The sequence below is a fragment of the Schizosaccharomyces pombe genome (assembly GCF_000002945.2).
Source record: "Schizosaccharomyces pombe strain 972h- genome assembly, chromosome: III".
Lineage (NCBI taxonomy): Eukaryota > Fungi > Ascomycota > Schizosaccharomycetes > Schizosaccharomycetales > Schizosaccharomycetaceae > Schizosaccharomyces > Schizosaccharomyces pombe.
The window spans coordinates 1,497,475-1,516,104 of record NC_003421.2 but is presented as its reverse complement, the minus strand read 5'-3'; the positions used below and the strand labels follow the sequence as shown (position 1 = coordinate 1,516,104).

At 37.2% G+C, this 18,630-nt stretch overlaps 6 protein-coding genes, 9 long non-coding RNA genes and 1 pseudogene across 16 annotated transcripts; 7 read left to right on the top strand and 9 right to left on the bottom strand.

Moving 5' to 3' along the window:
* Positions 1-66: 66 nt before the first annotated feature.
* On the top strand, positions 67-2,402 carry SPOM_SPNCRNA.7404. Its single transcript, NR_196741.1, has one exon. It is a non-coding gene; the product is annotated as a non-coding RNA (long non-coding RNA).
* mug42 lies at positions 963-1,310 on the bottom strand (the record flags this gene model as incomplete). The annotated part of the gene is made up of 1 exon (NM_001023207.1): positions 963-1,310. One exon carries the CDS (start codon positions 1,308-1,310, stop codon positions 963-965), a length of 348 nt encoding a protein of 115 aa, NP_588217.1.
* prl51 lies at positions 1,762-2,043 on the bottom strand. The gene has a single exon (NR_150887.1). It is a non-coding gene; the product is annotated as a non-coding RNA, poly(A)-bearing (long non-coding RNA).
* A 172-nt stretch (positions 2,403-2,574) lies between the features above and the next one.
* On the bottom strand, positions 2,575-3,164 carry SPOM_SPNCRNA.7403. The gene has a single exon (NR_196740.1). It is a non-coding gene; the product is annotated as a non-coding RNA (long non-coding RNA).
* svf1 (ER to Golgi ceramide transport protein, lipocalin superfamily Svf1) lies at positions 2,784-5,061 on the top strand. The gene is made up of 2 exons (NM_001023206.3): positions 2,784-2,931; positions 3,403-5,061. The coding sequence occupies exons 1-2, from the start codon at positions 2,909-2,911 to the stop codon at positions 4,520-4,522; spliced, it is 1,143 nt and encodes a 380-aa protein (NP_588216.1). The 5' UTR covers positions 2,784-2,908; the 3' UTR covers positions 4,523-5,061.
* A 154-nt stretch (positions 5,062-5,215) lies between these two features.
* SPOM_SPNCRNA.7402 lies at positions 5,216-5,873 on the bottom strand. The gene has a single exon (NR_196739.1). It is a non-coding gene; the product is annotated as a non-coding RNA (long non-coding RNA).
* On the top strand, positions 5,548-11,156 carry dcr1 (dicer). The gene has a single exon (NM_001023205.3). It carries the CDS (start codon positions 5,815-5,817, stop codon positions 9,937-9,939), a length of 4,125 nt encoding a protein of 1,374 aa, NP_588215.2. The 5' UTR covers positions 5,548-5,814; the 3' UTR covers positions 9,940-11,156.
* On the bottom strand, positions 6,000-7,394 carry SPOM_SPNCRNA.7401. The gene has a single exon (NR_196738.1). It is a non-coding gene; the product is annotated as a non-coding RNA (long non-coding RNA).
* spn6 (septin Spn6) lies at positions 9,254-11,214 on the bottom strand. Its single transcript, NM_001355920.2, has 2 exons — positions 11,106-11,214; positions 9,254-11,043 (listed from the first exon to the last, which is right to left on the bottom strand). The coding sequence occupies exons 1-2, from the start codon at positions 11,162-11,164 to the stop codon at positions 9,960-9,962; spliced, it is 1,143 nt and encodes a 380-aa protein (NP_001342876.1). The 5' UTR covers positions 11,165-11,214; the 3' UTR covers positions 9,254-9,959.
* Positions 11,215-11,440: 226 nt separating this feature from the next.
* On the bottom strand, positions 11,441-13,462 carry prp45 (Prp19 complex subunit Prp45). The gene is made up of 3 exons (NM_001023203.3): positions 13,385-13,462; positions 11,790-13,341; positions 11,441-11,741 (listed from the first exon to the last, which is right to left on the bottom strand). Exons 1-3 carry the CDS (start codon positions 13,411-13,413, stop codon positions 11,649-11,651), a joined length of 1,674 nt encoding a protein of 557 aa, NP_588213.1. The 5' UTR covers positions 13,414-13,462; the 3' UTR covers positions 11,441-11,648.
* Positions 13,264-13,521, top strand: SPOM_SPNCRNA.7400. The gene has a single exon (NR_196737.1). It is a non-coding gene; the product is annotated as a non-coding RNA (long non-coding RNA).
* A 149-nt stretch (positions 13,522-13,670) lies between these two features.
* Positions 13,671-15,126, bottom strand: SPOM_SPNCRNA.7399. The gene has a single exon (NR_196736.1). It is a non-coding gene; the product is annotated as a non-coding RNA (long non-coding RNA).
* On the top strand, positions 14,076-16,046 carry SPOM_SPCC188.14 (uncharacterized protein). The gene has a single exon (NM_001355919.2). It carries the CDS (start codon positions 14,895-14,897, stop codon positions 15,132-15,134), a length of 240 nt encoding a protein of 79 aa, NP_001343186.1. The 5' UTR covers positions 14,076-14,894; the 3' UTR covers positions 15,135-16,046.
* On the top strand, positions 15,441-18,125 carry SPOM_SPCC188.10C (annotated as a pseudogene). Its single transcript has one exon. A coding segment is annotated over exon 1 (2,685 nt).
* SPOM_SPNCRNA.7398 lies at positions 17,362-18,548 on the bottom strand. Its single transcript, NR_196735.1, has one exon. It is a non-coding gene; the product is annotated as a non-coding RNA (long non-coding RNA).
* SPOM_SPNCRNA.7397 lies at positions 18,219-18,563 on the top strand. The gene has a single exon (NR_196734.1). It is a non-coding gene; the product is annotated as a non-coding RNA (long non-coding RNA).
* The last annotated feature ends 67 nt before the right edge of the window (positions 18,564-18,630 follow it).

The window sequence follows — 18,630 nt, the reverse complement described above, 5'->3', positions numbered from 1 at the left end:
GAAAGTAACAAAGTCACCAACGAACTGGACAGTCAAAAAAGATGATTTACAGAGTTCCAAGAAGACTTGCGAATTCCCTTTTTTTTTTTAATTAAATGGCAAACGACTGTAGGATGTCAATAATCTCTAAAGCAGTAGTGCTAGCAAAGTTCAACGCAGAATGTCCACTTTAAAGTTGCAGATAACCAATTTGGTACAAACTCGTTTAAGCCCTAGATGTAAAATCCAAAACTTTTGACTTTTTAGAGGGAAGGCCTTACTTTTATAATTGTAATACGGATTGCTTTTCTGATACCCTTGTTTGTGTGCCGATAAGGAACGACCGATAATGGAACTAAGTATATTTTGTAGTCAAGTTATCACGGCGTACCATTTAAGCTCAGTCAATATAAAAGGGTCGAATATCATCATACTAGCTCAATGTCACGGCCAAGCAAGTTTGCCTAGATACCGCGCAGTTAAATCTAGCGTAGGGCAATTAGGACAAAACCTCGTTAAAAACAAGTGTGTCTCATAAGGAATCGGTGGTTGGACCAAAATCTTACAATATCGTAAAGAAAACGCATTTAATGAAGCAACTGCTCTTGAATTTTAACACCTGTAAAAAAATATAAATGAGAAAGCAACGTCAAATGTACTTTCTTTTCGAATTGACCAGTACCGAAGCATAAGCGAAGCTATAATACCAATTAACGAAGCGGTCAAAAATCGTTGGCCGAAATTGAAATGCGACTGTCGAGGGCAAGCCGCCAAAGGCATAGGTAGTATAGAAAGCAGATAGTCTATGTAAAAATCGGCGCAGAAGCAAAATTAAAGCGATTTTAGGGTTGACTCTAAACGCTTTCAATGGAAGGACTCAATAACTTCTATTCACTTTCCACAAGTTTTGTTGTTTTTAGAGAAATTGATTGTGCGATTGAAATTTGATTGAGCAGAATAATGACAATTACAAAAGGCAATGTTTAACGCCTGCCTGACTGCGTATGGGGAGTATATTTACGCGTCGATATCTGATTTCGTGGTCGCCTATACAAATGCAGCAAAGACACGAAAAAGAACAGAGGAAACTGAAAATTGGGCAAGCTGGTTATAAAATTAGTAACAAATATTAGGGGAAATTGTTTGTTTTTCGCATTGTGGTGGAGTAAAAACCGACAATCAACTTGGCCAACTAAATAAACTTGATCACTAGGTTTGAAAAAACATTTAATACCTTTACCGCATCTCCAATTCTTTTTCTTTACATGATTTTCCGTTTCATGGAGAGTTGGTCTTCTTCGTGGTGGAAAAGTACCTATTAAAATACCCATCCAAAAGTATACTATGTAAACAACTGTTTAGGTAACATGTACCTTAGCATTGGAAAAGGCAAAGCGAAAGAAGGAAATAAAGTGGAAGAATGCCAGTGTTTAGAGATGATGAAATAAAAGAGTTTACAGCTCTCGTTTTATCGACATTGACATGGTATTTTTGTATGGAAATGAGATGGTAAAAATACTCGTGTTGTTTGCTATATCCTACTTAGCAGTTCATTCTCTTTTCTTCTCTTCTCTGAAAAGCTATAACATAAATACTTCATCATTTTTTATTTTATTTGCAAAATACTTTTATTGGTTTTTCTCTCGATGTGCTATTTCCATGGAAATCACTTGGTCTTTTGCTTGTAAACAATAAATGAAACGTTGCGATTTACTAATTACAATTAAGTACTACGTTAACATAGTTTTCTTCTATATTATTATATTTATATCGTGTATCACTTTATACGTGTATATAGTTATATTATTTGACTTAGATAAAACAGCCGCATCTTCTTTGCCAGCTATCTAATCTCGTGCCGATGTAAATAAAACATCAATTTTCGTCTCGGGCAACATCACCATGGTCAACTTCAATATTTCGTGTACGGCAGGTAAATTTTCATGGGCGTCTGCACCCTACGAGGCAATTTCCAGCCCAACGGAAGCGTGTAGGATGAATGGGAGCTAATTCGTTAAGACAGTGCCATACCTGGATTCATTCAGGCTAAGGGTCTGATATTGAATGTGTAGATCCACAGAATGTGGGTCTCTTCAGCACTAATAAACAAGAGAATCGTGCTTTTCTGCGCAGATAATTACTCGTTTATCCATCTCTGTTTACACTCTCGCTATGTCACACGCCGATACCAAACGTCGTTGGAAAACGGAAAGCTTGATGTTTTTTACAAATCATTACTTAAACAAAGTGAAACTTACATAAATTCTTCGAACTTTCTTCTGTATACGTAAGGTGGAACAATGTTTAATTGTGATTTTCCATAGTTCCCCGGTATATGTCTAGCGTCGGCCTGCTACTATCTAGGCAGTTTTCCGAAATTAACATTTGTCCGCTCTGTAAATAAAATAAAGTATTCCGCTATATGCTTTAACATGTATGTTCTACACTTTAAAAATTTTCGTTATTAGATCATTATCGATCTTCAACCACCGAAAGCTTTATTCTCATACAACAAAACCTATGAAATAGTACACAATTATTTAATAAGGTATTTAATTTTTCTATGCGTAATAATGTTTAACAGAAATTATGTTCCACTACGACAACGGGAGCATACGGAATGATGAGGAACCCAAGACAATGCTAAAACCACCTTCTTATACGTTGTATCTCATAAAAGTATTATAGCGTTTTGCATTACGTCAATCACTAAACAATCATCATTCCATTTTTTTGGCTGCTTCGGTTCCGTAACGAATTGCACTAAGTGCTTTTGTTTTCCCAGCTCATCTTAGTTATCCTTTACCAACATTTTCTTTGTCCTATTTTTTAGGCCATTAACGTGTCCTCTCTCCGTTTGCTGGTCGCCTATCTTTTGCTTTGTGTGTTCCTAGCTTTTTCATTTTCTCATTTTTCATTTTAATTAATCATGAAGGCCTGGCTACAATCTAGGTAAGTACAACTGGACATTTGGATTCGATCGCTGCCGAGTGCTTTTTTCTTCGTTTCAGCGAGGATTTGTAATTCAAACGCAAAAGAATGGATTTATACAGTGATTTACAATGTGTATGTTCAATTTTTGGTACTCTTTGGCTTGATTAGAGGTTGTAAAAATATGGACCCCTAAAAACGGATCGAGTGTTTGTCCTATGAATAAAAACGGTAATATAATCGACTAATAATTGGATATCGATATGTATTCACTGACATTTCCTTCATGTTTTCGATTATTTTTTTTGTCTTAAAAATTTTTTTTTAAATTCGATGAGCAAAAAACAAAATTCTTTTTTCTTTTCCGTTTTTTTCATCTATCAGACATCTGCTATTTGAATCCATTTTTTTCGTGTTGTCTTACAAAACATTCAGTTGTCTATTCTAATAACTTGTTTTTACTGTTTTTTATTATTTCTAACTCGATTTTAGCATATCCTACTATACTGGCACAGCGGAACCCGTTTATGGTCCTGAGGCTATCCAACCCGTCACTGCATCCGTTCAGGGCATTAATCCTTTCCATAGGCTTGAAGCCGACGACTTCAAATGGAGCACTCCCTCTTCCAGCCATGTGGAAACGCAAGTCTTTTATATCAAGCCAAATGAGGGTGACTATATGTGCTTTGTTCAATTGATACATTCCAACTTGGGTTCTTGGACAACCACCGCTCAATCTACGTGTCGCATTTTCGATTTGAAGCATCCTGAAAACGATTTGTGGACTTCTACCAACATGGATCAATTTAGCTTTGAAAATGACAAAACCTCCTTTGTCGCCAAAAATTGCTCTGTCGTGTTGGAAGACCAAAAGCGTTACCGAATTCGTGCCTCCATCAACATGGACTCCATCATCGATATAACTGTCCATCAAGACGCTCCTCCTTTTAAAATCGGTGAAGATGGAAATTCTACTTATGGAACAGATCCTAGTAAGCCCTGGGCTTCCATGAAGCATACCTTTTGGCCTCGCACTCGTGTTGAAGGTAGCATCGTTGCAAGGGGTAGAGTTGTGGATGTCACTGGTCCCGGCATGTTTGTTCATGCACTCCAAAATGGCAAACCCCACCATCTTGCTTCATCTTGGGAGTTTGCCCTCTTGCAGCATAAAAAGTTTACCGCCATCATGATGCAGTTCAAGACACCCCCTAGCTATGGTTCTACTATTGTCAATATTGGTGGTATCGCTATGAAAGACAAAATTATTAGTGCAACTGTCGATAATACTATTGAGCACGTTGAGACCACACTCGATCCCGATACGGAATGGCATGAACCCACTCGCATTTCCTACGAATGGGACGGAAAGGATGCTGAAACATACACCGAAGATATTCATCTTTCAGTCGATGCTCCTTTGGGAAGACGTCTTCAACGCATCGACGTTCTTGCCGAGATACCATCTTGGCTTAAGGGTTTCGTCCATGGAGTCTCTGGAACGAAACCTTTCATCTACCAATATTTCTCACCTGTCAAATTTACACTGAAGATGGGTGACGAGGTTATTGAAGATGAAGCCACGCTTTTTAATGAGACTACTTTTATTTCATAAGCATCTTTTAACAAAAATATTCAAGCATAAATAATTCGATGCATTTTGGGCTTAAACAAAGAGTGAACGTGCATCCATCTTTTTTTCAGAGCTTTTCTATATTAAACTCTCTGGTTTTGTATTCTTTTTTTCCTTTTTTTTGTCCTGTTGTTTTTAATTTCGTGTCTTCGAATTTTTTTTTCATACTATTTTTCGTTTTATTAAAATAACTTCATATAGACTTATCACTTATACTCTGAACTTGATAGTTGTGCTGCTCTCATATTGAATATGATTCTTGTTAATGGTCTTGTGCTACAAGCTCTGAAATTCATTCGTTCTCTTGTTTGTGTACTAAATCGATCTTGTCATCCTAATACCTATACTGATGGACATGGGCAAGGCATCTGGCAAAATTGTGCATTCGCTTATGTTTATTGAAAGACTGCAGTCTGTGTAAACGAGCGAGAATGTTTTAAAATTTTTTAAAAATTTGAATACTTTTCATTTTAGAGACTTCAAATAATATTGTTTTCATCATTAAGTGGATACTAATTAGCAACTTCTCAACTTCTATTTTATTTAAAAAACTAATTCATTGTAAATGTTGTATTGGTTTTCTACGAAAGCAGTTTTTCTATTATTGATAATTTCGCTTTTACCACTTTATAATAAAAAAGTATTGTATGTTTAATGTTTTCTAATATTTTTTTAATAAGTTTTCCTATGTTCCGATAAGAGCAGGCAGTGAACGCGTAAACAGATATATATGTATGTATTTATTATTAAAATATTATGTAAATAATTCTTAAAAAACCGAATCATTCTAGCATAAAGCATTGGAAACCAGTAATTCAACGTAACTGAATTTCACGGATTTACAAGCAAGTCGTACAGTCCTTTCTTCATTCAATAATATTGATTTAATAATAATATGTATATGCAATTTTCCTTTTTTTTTTTTTTTTTTTTTTAAACATTTTAAAATAAAGCATAGGCGTTTAATCATTTTTTATTAAAGTGCGTAACTTATGTTGTAAAAAACTACCACCTACTTTTCTCTTAAAACACCAGAATCTATAAGTGTAATGATTCCCCTTAACAACGAATTTAGAAGCTATCAATAGTATTGCGTCTGTTTTTATCAATCTCACAAACAATTATAGGAAGTATTCTGCTCGTGTGATTGTTCTTTTTCTTCTGGTAAAGATGAACATATGCATGTTTATTTGAATAGCTTAGGATTCATTATTTTTTAAGAGACAAATTTCTCGTCAATTGAATGAAACCTTCCGCCTTTATTTTCTTTTTGAATGGATATTTCAAGTTTTCTACTTCCTCAACTTTTACGTAAATATCAACAAGATGTGTATAATATCGCGAGCAAGCAAAATACTTTACTTGTTATGAGAACGGGCGCTGGTAAGACATTACTTGCTGTGAAGTTGATAAAACAAAAGCTCGAGGAGCAAATTTTAATCCAAGAATCAAATCTTGAACATAAAAAAATATCAGTTTTTCTCGTCAACAAAGTCCCTTTGGTATTTCAACAAGCGGAATACATTCGATCTCAACTACCGGCTAAGGTTGGCATGTTTTATGGCGAATTATCTATAGAAATGAGCGAGCAGTTGTTGACTAATATTATATTGAAGTATAATGTGATTGTTATTACTGCAGATTTGTTCTATTTGTTTCTTGCAAGAGGTTTTCTTTCAATAAATGATTTGAATTTAATTATATTCGACGAATGTCATCATGCAATTGGAAATGATGCGTATGCTCGCATCATGAATGATTTTTATCACAGAGCCAAAGCAGTATTGTCAAAAAAACATTTCACCCTACCAAGAATTTTTGGTATGACTGCTTCACCATTCACTGGAAAAAAAGGAAACTTATACCATCGACTGTATCAATGGGAGCAATTATTTGATTCTAAAGCACACGTGGTTTCGGAAAACGAGCTAGCCGATTACTTCTGTCTTCCCGAAGAAAGCTATGTAATGTATTCCAATAAGTTGGTTGTGCCACCCTCGGATTCTATTATCAAGAAATGCGAGGAAACTCTTCAAGGATGCAAGTTAATTTCTCGGGCTGTTAAGACTGCTTTAGCAGAAACCATAGATATGGGTCTTTGGTTTGGGGAGCAAGTTTGGTTATATTTGGTTGATTTTGTGGAAACGAAAAGATTAAAAAAAAAGGCTTTAGGGAAGCAGTTGTCAGATGACGAGGAACTGGCAATTGACCGGTTAAAAATATTTGTTGAAGATTGGAAAAATAACAAATATTCAGACAATGGCCCTAGAATCCCTGTTTTTGATTCCACTGATGTTACTGATAAAGTCTTTAAACTCTTAGAATTGTTAAAGGCTACTTACCGCAAAAGTGATAGCGTTCGTACGGTTATTTTCGTTGAAAGAAAAGCTACGGCGTTTACTTTAAGTTTGTTTATGAAAACTCTTAATCTGCCTAACATCCGCGCTCATTCTTTTATAGGACATGGACCGTCCGATCAGGGTGAATTTTCTATGACATTCAGGAGGCAAAAAGATACCCTTCATAAGTTTAAGACTGGAAAATATAATGTTTTAATTGCTACTGCAGTTGCAGAAGAAGGTATCGATGTACCATCATGTAACTTAGTTATACGCTTCAATATTTGTCGGACTGTCACCCAGTATGTCCAATCTCGAGGTAGAGCGAGAGCAATGGCTTCAAAGTTTCTAATTTTTTTAAACACAGAAGAGTTGTTAATTCATGAACGCATTCTACACGAAGAAAAAAATCTTAAATTTGCCCTTTCAGAGCTCAGCAATTCGAATATTTTTGATTCATTGGTATGTGAGGAAAGAGAACGTGTGACTGATGATATCGTCTATGAAGTTGGCGAGACTGGTGCTTTACTCACAGGGTTGTATGCAGTTAGTCTGCTTTATAACTTTTGTAACACACTTTCAAGAGACGTATACACAAGATATTATCCCACTTTTACAGCTCAACCCTGTCTTTCAGGTTGGTATTGTTTTGAGGTAGAATTGCCAAAAGCCTGCAAAGTTCCAGCGGCTCAAGGATCTCCCGCTAAATCAATTAGGAAAGCCAAACAGAATGCTGCGTTCATCATGTGTTTGGATCTGATTCGTATGGGTCTTATAGACAAACATTTAAAACCCCTAGATTTTAGAAGAAAAATTGCCGACCTTGAAACTCTTGAGGAAGACGAGCTAAAAGATGAAGGTTATATCGAGACATATGAGCGCTATGTACCAAAAAGTTGGATGAAAGTTCCTGAAGATATTACACGTTGCTTCGTCTCTTTACTTTATACTGATGCTAATGAAGGAGACAATCATATATTCCATCCCTTAGTGTTTGTACAAGCTCATTCATTCCCCAAAATTGATAGCTTTATTCTTAATTCGACTGTTGGCCCCCGAGTTAAAATTGTTTTAGAAACGATTGAGGATAGTTTTAAGATCGATTCTCATCTGCTTGAGTTGTTAAAAAAATCAACTCGTTATCTACTTCAATTCGGTTTATCTACTTCTCTTGAGCAACAAATACCTACTCCTTACTGGCTTGCGCCTTTAAATTTGTCATGCACGGATTACCGGTTCTTAGAAAATCTGATAGATGTTGACACTATCCAAAATTTTTTTAAATTACCGGAACCTGTTCAAAATGTTACTGATTTGCAATCCGATACTGTATTATTAGTAAATCCACAGTCAATATATGAACAGTATGCTTTTGAGGGATTTGTCAATTCTGAATTTATGATTCCTGCTAAAAAGAAAGATAAGGCCCCTTCTGCCTTATGTAAGAAACTTCCTTTACGATTAAATTATTCACTTTGGGGCAATAGAGCTAAATCCATTCCCAAATCACAGCAAGTGCGCAGTTTTTATATCAATGACCTCTATATTCTCCCAGTCTCTAGACATTTGAAAAACAGCGCCTTGCTAATACCCTCCATACTGTACCATATTGAAAACTTATTGGTCGCCTCTTCTTTTATCGAACACTTTCGACTTGATTGTAAAATTGACACTGCTTGTCAGGCTTTAACATCTGCGGAATCACAATTGAATTTTGATTACGATCGTCTAGAGTTTTACGGAGACTGCTTTCTAAAATTGGGTGCTTCTATTACAGTTTTTTTGAAATTTCCTGATACTCAAGAGTACCAACTGCATTTTAATCGAAAGAAAATTATTAGCAACTGTAATTTGTATAAAGTAGCAATAGATTGTGAGTTGCCGAAGTATGCTCTCTCGACTCCCTTGGAAATCCGTCATTGGTGTCCATATGGTTTTCAGAAAAGCACATCGGATAAGTGCCGCTACGCCGTTTTACAGAAATTATCGGTTAAGAGGATAGCAGATATGGTCGAAGCTAGTATCGGTGCATGTCTTTTAGACAGTGGACTTGACTCAGCACTCAAGATCTGTAAATCTTTAAGCGTTGGTCTGCTGGATATCAGCAATTGGGATGAGTGGAACAATTATTTTGATTTAAATACATATGCGGATTCACTGAGAAATGTTCAATTCCCTTACTCCTCGTATATAGAGGAAACTATTGGATATTCATTTAAAAACAAGAAACTACTCCATTTGGCATTTATTCATCCTTCCATGATGTCTCAGCAAGGTATTTACGAAAACTATCAACAGTTGGAGTTTTTGGGTGATGCTGTATTGGATTACATTATCGTACAATACCTTTATAAAAAGTATCCTAACGCAACTTCTGGCGAATTAACTGATTACAAATCTTTTTATGTGTGTAACAAGAGTCTATCATACATTGGCTTTGTTTTGAATTTGCACAAATATATCCAACATGAAAGCGCAGCAATGTGTGATGCAATATTTGAATATCAAGAATTAATTGAAGCGTTCAGGGAGACTGCTTCAGAGAATCCGTGGTTCTGGTTTGAAATTGATTCACCAAAGTTCATTTCAGATACTTTAGAAGCTATGATATGTGCCATTTTTTTGGATTCTGGGTTTAGTTTACAATCTCTACAATTCGTTTTACCTCTTTTTCTTAATTCGTTAGGGGATGCGACACATACTAAGGCTAAAGGAGATATTGAACACAAGGTATACCAATTACTGAAAGATCAGGGATGTGAAGACTTCGGAACAAAGTGTGTCATCGAGGAGGTGAAATCCAGTCACAAAACATTGTTAAATACTGAACTCCATTTAACAAAGTATTATGGGTTTTCATTCTTCCGCCACGGGAATATTGTTGCTTACGGCAAATCCCGTAAAGTTGCCAATGCAAAGTATATTATGAAACAAAGACTTCTCAAATTGTTAGAGGATAAGTCTAACTTACTTTTGTATTCTTGTAATTGCAAATTTAGTAAGAAAAAGCCATCAGATGAGCAAATAAAAGGAGATGGAAAAGTTAAAAGTTTGACTTGAGACTTGAAATATACAGTATTTCATTTTTTATGACCGCGGCCCTTGTAACTTTTCAAACTTTCAATTTGGGTCTCCAAAGCACGGATCCTTTCGTGATATTCAGAAAGTTCCGAATTCAAAGCATCTCGAGTTTCAATCATTTTCTCTTCTTTGGCCTGAAAGAAGCTTTCAGTTTCATTAGTCATTTGTGTTATCTTTTGTTGAATCGCACGTTTCTCATTGTTCAAGCGTTCGTAATGCTCTTTTTTCAGCTTAGGAATGCCACTCTTTCGATTCGTAAGCTGCTCTCTACGATATCGTTCATAGATGTTGGTTTCAGTTGTATTTATAAGCTCGAGCATATGCCTATTAATTAGCAATTTCTTCAATTTTAAAAAATCACAATGTGTTTCTTCATATATTTCAGAGGTTCCCCATGGGTAACGACGCCCTTGCGATTTTTCCCCATCGTCTTTGCAAACTTCATTTACACTGGAAATGATAGCGTAAGGTAAGGATGAATCTAGTAATTCGGCAGTTTCGTAATCAGAATACTCTGTTGATGGATGGAAAACGTCGATTGATTGAGCTTCCAGGATCCTTCTAATTTTTTGCTTTATTTGTGTTAATTCGGGAGTTGTAAATGTATCTGCCTTTGCTATTACTGGCACAAGGTTTACATGGGTCGATAGCTCCTTCATAGCTAACACATCTAAAGGAAGCATTCCAAACGAAACTGGCGTAATAAAGTAGAGACAAACGTGGACTCTAGTGTCTTTCCTTGGTACACGGAGAGAGTTTTGATCATGAATTAGATACCTTTCGTGTTGTTCGTCTAAATATTCTGCAACCGTATTCCAGCAACTGGTATTGTCAATGAAATCACCGAACCCTGGGGTGTCGAGCACCGTAAGATTGATATGAAAACCATCTTCTTCAATTACGGCCTTATTCTTTTTAACTTCTAAGGTCTTTTTGGCTATGGTCTCCTTAGCCGTTTCATATGATTTTTCTGGTTGCAAAGAAGTAGCAAAAAGAGTATTGAAGAACGTTGTTTTTCCAGTACCTGAGGCTCCGCAAAGCATGATTGTTAAACCACATTCTTTTCTTTTTATTAAATTTTCTCTGTGGTATATTTGTTAATGAATGATTTATGAATTTATGACTAGATTGTAACGATAACATACCTTTTGGATGGTAGACTATCCAAATTTAATAATAATTGAAGGTTTTCAGTCAAAGACATCGTAAAAATTTATTTCTCGAACTATCTGTATTTTGCTCTTTAGTAGGTTCAGGTTTGTTTCAAACAGCGTTTATCAGCGAAATATAAACAAACAACCGAATGTCCAGTGATAAAAAGCACAGATAAATAAATAAATATGCCTCATCAAAAATTTTTAAATATACAAATTAAATTATCTACATAGAAGACTTTTAATTCTTTTTCACATCTTGTACCAAAATACTTTCATAATCCTGGTTTACCAGAGTTGAAACAAGAATACAAATAAAAACGATGCTCAAATTTACTAGCTCTTTAATCATTAGAAGAATAAACATTAATTTTTAAGACTAAATATGAACTTCTGTTGAATTAACTGCCTTGATCCAAAAAAAACACAAAACGTAAATTGTACTTTTTTTTATTTTTAAGACAGTCATATTCCAATGAATAAAACCATACAATAATGTACATTTTCTTTGACAGTGTCAAGGATCGAATAGAATTAAGTTTTCTTTGAAGAAACATTATTCAAAAAAGTATCTACACCAAAAGGATCAGCAATATCTTTCTCGAAAGTGACGGGGCCAGCACGAGACTAAGAAAAGTTAGTATTTAAGTAAAAGTATAAGATATTGAAACATACCTCTACGACTTCATCCGATCCTTTGAACTTTTTATGCGCATTTCCTAGTACATCATAACGACTTTCACTAGTAATACGTTCCAATTCTGCAGATGCATCAACTTGACGGGACAAAGTAGCACCCGGTCTATATAACGTTGATGAAGGTGCCGCCCGCCACGGTTTATCATACACATTGTAACTGTCTTCGTCTTGAAATCCGGATCCTAAGCCAGAAGCCTGATTAAATAATCTACTATCGATCATTGTATCGCTTGACATTGATGGTTTTGAAAGTCCTAAAGCAACCCTTTCAGCGACATCACGAGGTCGATCTTTTTCAGCAAGCTTAGCACGTTTTTCAGCACCCATTCGACTGAGACGAAGATCCTTTTCAGCTTGGCGTCTTCGCTCGCGGCGAAGTTCTTGACGACGGCGAAAAGCTTCTGAATCCTCATCTTCATTTTCTGACTCTGAATGATGCGAGAACGATCCAGCTCTGGAACGACTTCTTTCTTCAGAGGAGACAGAAGTAGAGCGGGGTTTTGCATGTGAAGGACCCGAAGAAGCCGCATTTCTACCCATACGATCTTCCCTTGCTTTTTGAGCAAGCATAAATAAACGTTGCTCCTTTTCCTGCTTTTCCTTTTCAGCCATCTTTTGGCGCATTATGGCACGATATCGGACCTCTTCACGAGCTTGACGCTCCACCGTGTACAATGCTTCAGAAAATTTGGCAAATCCATCGTTGATTTCAACATCATTAAGACCACGACCATCAGCGGCCAGCCGCTTATCCAATGGAATAGTGTAGCCTTTCGGATTTTTCCAATTAGAAATACTCGGAGGTATTTGCCAATCTTGTTGTTCTTGAGCAGAAACTTTTCGTGGAGGAGAATGCAAGACGGGAGGAGGAGGAGAAGGTGGTCCACGAGGAACCTTTTTGTGACGGAATTTTGGTGGTTCCATGGGATCCTGTTCAGCTGTGACCATTTTGATAATCCTCTGTTTGCTAAGTGCTTGTCCCATTTGATTGCTAGGAGTATATCGAATGTATACAGGATCGTCACGTTGTTGTACCACAGCACTTTTAGGTTGAGACTGAGCGATTTGTTTGGAAAGTATTTTTTGTAAGGCAAGCTTAGTTTTATTCGCTACTTCTTGCTTTTGCTCGTCAGACGGTTTCTCTAACGAAATTTCTCCCACACCTAGTCGTGCACGTAAGGGGATCAAATCTCGAAAGCTTGCCTGTACCAACTCTCCATGTTCGTGACCTTGTCGAGCAATGGCATTATAGTCAACAGCGCCCGAAGAAGTGACCTGTAGAGCCAATGTATTACCAGCAGATTTAGCTGACCTTTTTCTGCCCATATCCAAAGGATATTGTGCTACATGGATTTCGGGAAAAGCTCCACCATCGCCAAAGTCTTCAGGTGAAGAAGGAAACCATCCCTTTCTTTGTCCATAGGGAGGAATGTGAAATTTGACACCAATTTGTCTTTCATCTGCATGTGATGTTTCCCTCTCCACATAATCTTCCTCTTCATCGTCGAAATCAGGATTTGGAAGTATACTGCGGCGTTGTTAGTGAATTTGAGAAAAAAATATAAGTTTACCTAGAAAGTTCTTCGGATAAAAGGGCCATTTTTGGAAAATAATAAACAACTTTCCACTCAGATGTGTGAAGTGGTGTTGAGTACGAGTTGTATGGATATAATGGACATATGAATTCTGTTCGAATGAATCCAAAAGCTCTCGCAGCTTTGAGAAATAATTTAATAAATAAATCCTCAAATTACTTGGAAATTTACTTGCAAGAATGTATGAAAGAAAATCAATGCACGCATTACAACAACTGGTAAATGAAGCTAGTATTACGCTAGGTCACCTAAGTTAGGATTCCGTACTTGTTAGCATTAGTGTGAGCAACACAGTAGAATTATTGCGAATAAGGCACACGAGGAAATGCGTAATTCTTAAGTGTATTAACGATGCTTTTGACAACATAAATCATTTTCAGTGGGATATCTCACAGTTTTCATAAATACTATTCCGACACACTCGATTACGTTAGATGTTAAGAATTATCAGATCAACTTAGCAATGCGGCTTGTAACTATCTATACCTTTGTGTTTTCTTTCACTTTTTGCGAAGTTTATAAAGTTGAAATTAGCTCCCAACGTGCTTTATAACTTTCAAAAAAGTAGTGCCACGTTTATAGGAGATACATTTAATAAAGAAAAAGATTTGCCAAGCGATGAATAGTGAAAGTTAGCATACTTATGGCTCAATGCCTATATATAGTTGTCATTAGCCAGCTACCTTACAAAGTAATGAGAAATGAGCTGTAAGGCATGTTTGAACTTTCAATACTTCAAAAATATTGATTTAGGCGATCAATACGAATTGTACTAAAGTTTCTATATGTACCTCACCTTTTTTTAAATTTAAGTGGAGTTGATGGATTTTTCTCTCTTTATGTGTGTCTTCATGAGACTATCAAATCGCGTACTTTTTAACTCAATGGATATCATTTGATAGCAAACATAATTCAAACAATTTGCCTCTATTTTTTTTATTTAATAACGAGTCAAACTTACCGAAAGAACCATATAGTCAATGTTACTGAATCAATGAGATTTTGCGGATACGTTGGGTGTGGTTAAAAATTAATCAAATCTTGTTTTCTCCTCTATTCCTTTTTACTTTTTCAACGGTCTACTATGCAAAGTGACCTTGTGTAAGAATGAGAGTCAAAGAGAAAGCAACAGTATTTCATTATTTACACTTCTGTAACGTTTCACGCGAAACGCTGGTAATTGACTTGAACACAACTAAACTGCTGTTAACTGGAACAATTTATTGAAGTGGTTGTTTTTTTTGCCCATATTTGGTTGGACTTTCTGCCTTCTGTTTTCGTCACTTTACATGATTCTAGAGAATCGGTAAAATTGCCAAAGTCTTTCCGATAAAGCGGAACGAACGCAAGATATCAAAAATCAATACTATAAAAATTTTTGTTGTTGATTGCTAATGTTATAATAAGGGTCTGTTGCTCATAACCAGGTTTGGTTTAGTAGGTAAAAAGTTGTCTGAGCTAAAACCTCAACTTTTGTATAGTACTGATGCCCACGACAATTTCGCTTATTATATTTACATTTCTTTCACTTGGGGACTCGTGGAACGATTTCCCGTCAAGTAATGTGCCTGTTTATAACATGGTTACCGGCATATACGCTAAGTTTATGAAAAACTCCCCAAACTGGCCACTTTCACGATGCTGGTTATTCATCCCACAGTTTGCTGTTTACCCAGAATACTTTATACTTTCAATAAGAAACACTCGTAGAAGAAACGTACTTTGACTGCTCTCACGGTTAAAGTTGTCATATAGAGAGCGGTTTCGTTTAATTTGATCGATAAGACCAGCCTGTGTTATTCGATTGAATCAGGTTTCGTCTCTACTTCTTTTTGACTTTCTGCGTTTGTTCTGTACAATATTTGGTTTCCAATTTTTGAGCGAAAACTATCTGATGCGAGAGGCGGACTACTTAATTTTTGAAGTTTTTTTATTTTTGTTTTTTTTTAATTCCGCCTAGTCCCTCTTTTCTAGTCACTCATTTCAAATCTTACAAAGCCCGCGTTTAATTTGTTAATAATCTAAGTCGTTCATGTTTTCTTTTCGTTTTTCCACTCTAGTCTTCCTTTTTTTAAGCATTTTTACGGTGGTTCTTAGTGAACCTCGTGTATCAATTGGACTTGCTAAGCGGACTATATCTCAAACCTCCTCCTCTTCCTTGTACACTTGTCCCGATTATATTACGATTTTTTCAGAAGGAACTTCTGAATACACCACAACCATTTATCCTTCCTCAAAGTCTTCTAGTTCAGTTGCGAACCATAGCACTATACGCACGACAATTGATAGCGGAACCATAGCTACAACCTATACTTTCACTTTACCAGATGGCGAAATTGTAATTAGAGACATAGAGCCCGTAGCAAAAACCTTAACGACTACAATTACTTCAGGTAGCCTAGAGCTCACTACCACTCTTGCTACCGCGAGTGGTACTGTTTCTGGAACGATTGAGGTAGTTGAGCCTCTAGCTGGGACTGTAACTACCACTGTATACTCTGGAAGTGTAGAACACAACACTACTCTTGCTACCGCGAGCGGAACTGTTCCAGGAACCGTTGAGGTTGTTGAGCCTACAGCTGGAACTGTAACTACCACTGTTTACTCTGGCGACCAAGAATACACCACTATTCTTGCTACCGCGAGCGGAGCTGTTCCAGGTACTGTTGAAGTTGTTGATCCTGCGGCTGGAACTGTAACTACCACTATTTACTCTGGAAGTGTAGAGTACAACACTACGCTTGCTACCGCGAGTGAAACTCTTCCAGGAACCATTGAGGTAGTTGAACCTCTGGCTGGAACTGTGACTACCACTGTTTATTCTGGAAGTGCTCAATATGAAACGACTCTTGCTACCGCAAGTGGAACTGTTTCAGGTACTGTTGAGGTAGTTGAACCCGCGGCTGGCACTCTTACTACTACTGTATATTCCGGCAGTGAGGCATTCACTACTACTGTTGCTTCAGGAACTGTTGAGGTTGTTGAAACAGCTGCTGGAACTGTTTATCAAACTTCATGTATGGATTTACCACTCACGTTTAGCCTTACTGTAGCTACAGCTAGTGGAACTGTTCCTGGAACTGTATTGGTTTATGCGCCGTTCGCTGGGTACTATACTACGACTATTTATTCCGGTAGCCAGCAGTATACTACCACGGTGGCTACGGCCGCCGGTTGTGTATCTGGGACTGTTGAGGTTGTTGAGCCAACAGCTGGAACTGTAACTTCCACTGTTTACTCTGGAAGTGCTCAATATGAAACGACTCTTGCTGAAGCCAGTGGAACTGTTCCTGGTACCGTTGAAGTTGTTGAACCTACAGCTGGCACAGTAACTACCACTATTTACTCTGGCGGTCAAGAATACACCACTATTCTTGCTACCGCGAGCGGAGCTGTTCCAGGTACTGTTGAAGTTGTTGATCCTGCGGCTGGCACAGTCACCACCACCGTTTATTCGGGTAGCCAGCTATTTACTACTGCACTCGCTACTGCGACTGGAAGTATTCCGGGCACTGTTGAAATTGTTGACCCTGCTGCAGGTACTGTCAGTATTACCACATATTCAGGTAGTATGGAGTATACTTCTACTTTGTGATTTGCTTTTGACTCTGTCTCCAGAACCGTTGAAGTTATTGAGCCTATAGCTGGAACCTTAACTAGTACTGTATATTCAGGCAGTCAAGGATTTACCACCACTCTTGGCACTGCCAGTGGAAGTGTGTCAGGGACGGTGGAAGTTGTTCAACCTACTGCTGGCACTATTACGACTACTGTGTATTCAGGCACTCAAGGATATACCACCACTCTTGGCACTGCCAGTGGAAGTGTGTCAGGGACAGTGGAAGTTGTTCAACCTACTGCCGGAACTGTTACTTATACAATATTTGAAGGGTCCAGTACTTTTACGACGGTCCTTAATTCGGCTAGTGGATCTGTGTCTGGTACCGTTGATGTTGTTAAGGCTGGGCCAAACACTATTTATTCAGGTACGGTTCCTACTACTGTTACTTACAGTTCTGCTAGCTCTGCTGCTTCAACAGTTGTTGTTATTCCTACAGCAGTATGTAGTGGCATTCGGGGGTTGCAATATGCAGTTTATAACTATACCATTGCATCTTCAAAAAGTTAATTTTATGCCAGTAACGGTATAACCAATGTTACTGCTTTTACCAAGCCCGCTTATTTTGGATCCAGCGACCTTGATCAATCCTCTCCTTTATTCACTGGTGTCCTTACTTCACCAGCTGATTTACCCCAATGGACTTCGTCTTATGATCTTCCTGCGTATCCGCCAAACGCTACCGTTATGGGTAATACTACTTCCACTTGTAAGGTTGTTATTTATCAATTCTTTTTCCGAGTTCCTGTTTCAGGGTTGTTTACTCTCGCGATCACCAATGTTGATGATGTATTTTACGGCTGGGCCGGTAGTAAGGCTATTTCCGGATGGTCCAACAAAAATTACGATTCATATGCTTACTGGCATATTACTACTGGCAAAACCGGCATTGCTTCGTTTAGTATGGGTTCCTTAACTGCAGGTTCCTTTATACCCATCAGATTTGTCGTTGCCAATGGAGCTGGTAAAGGTGGATTTGATTTTGATTTCATCGGTCCTGATGGTACCTCGTATAACCCCACATCCTATGCCTACACTGCTACTTGTACTCAGATTTTCTTACCATTCGGAAAAGGTAATGGAGGTGTGGATAATTGAGTTTGAAGCATTTCGTCAGCATTTGAGTACGAAATGTAACATATTTTTTGTAAATATAATATACGTGTTTCTTGTGTGTATTTTTTAAATTTTCTTTCTCGTCGTGCAATTGTTCAGGAGCATAATTTCGCTTTTGCCTGAGTATGATATCGTAGTAAAATTGAAATGTAAAGCGATCTTAATGAAGCTATTTCATTAGCGATGCTGTGTATGCTCATATTAGATTGTTCTCAAACGACATTTTACGAACCTTAAAAATCTTAAGAAATGTTTGATTGCAGAAGAACAGTGAAGCAACTTATGTGTATATACGCATCATGTTGAATTTGTCACGAAGTTTTGAACAAAGAAAAATCCCATCATGTTTTTAATCTTGAGAAACACAATATTGACAGGTATATTGGTGTTTCAATGAACACGATATGTTGGTGAAGCACTACCTTGAAATATGCGTTTTTAGGTATACAAACAGCAATGTAAATTTGATTTAGTGAAATTGCTTCAA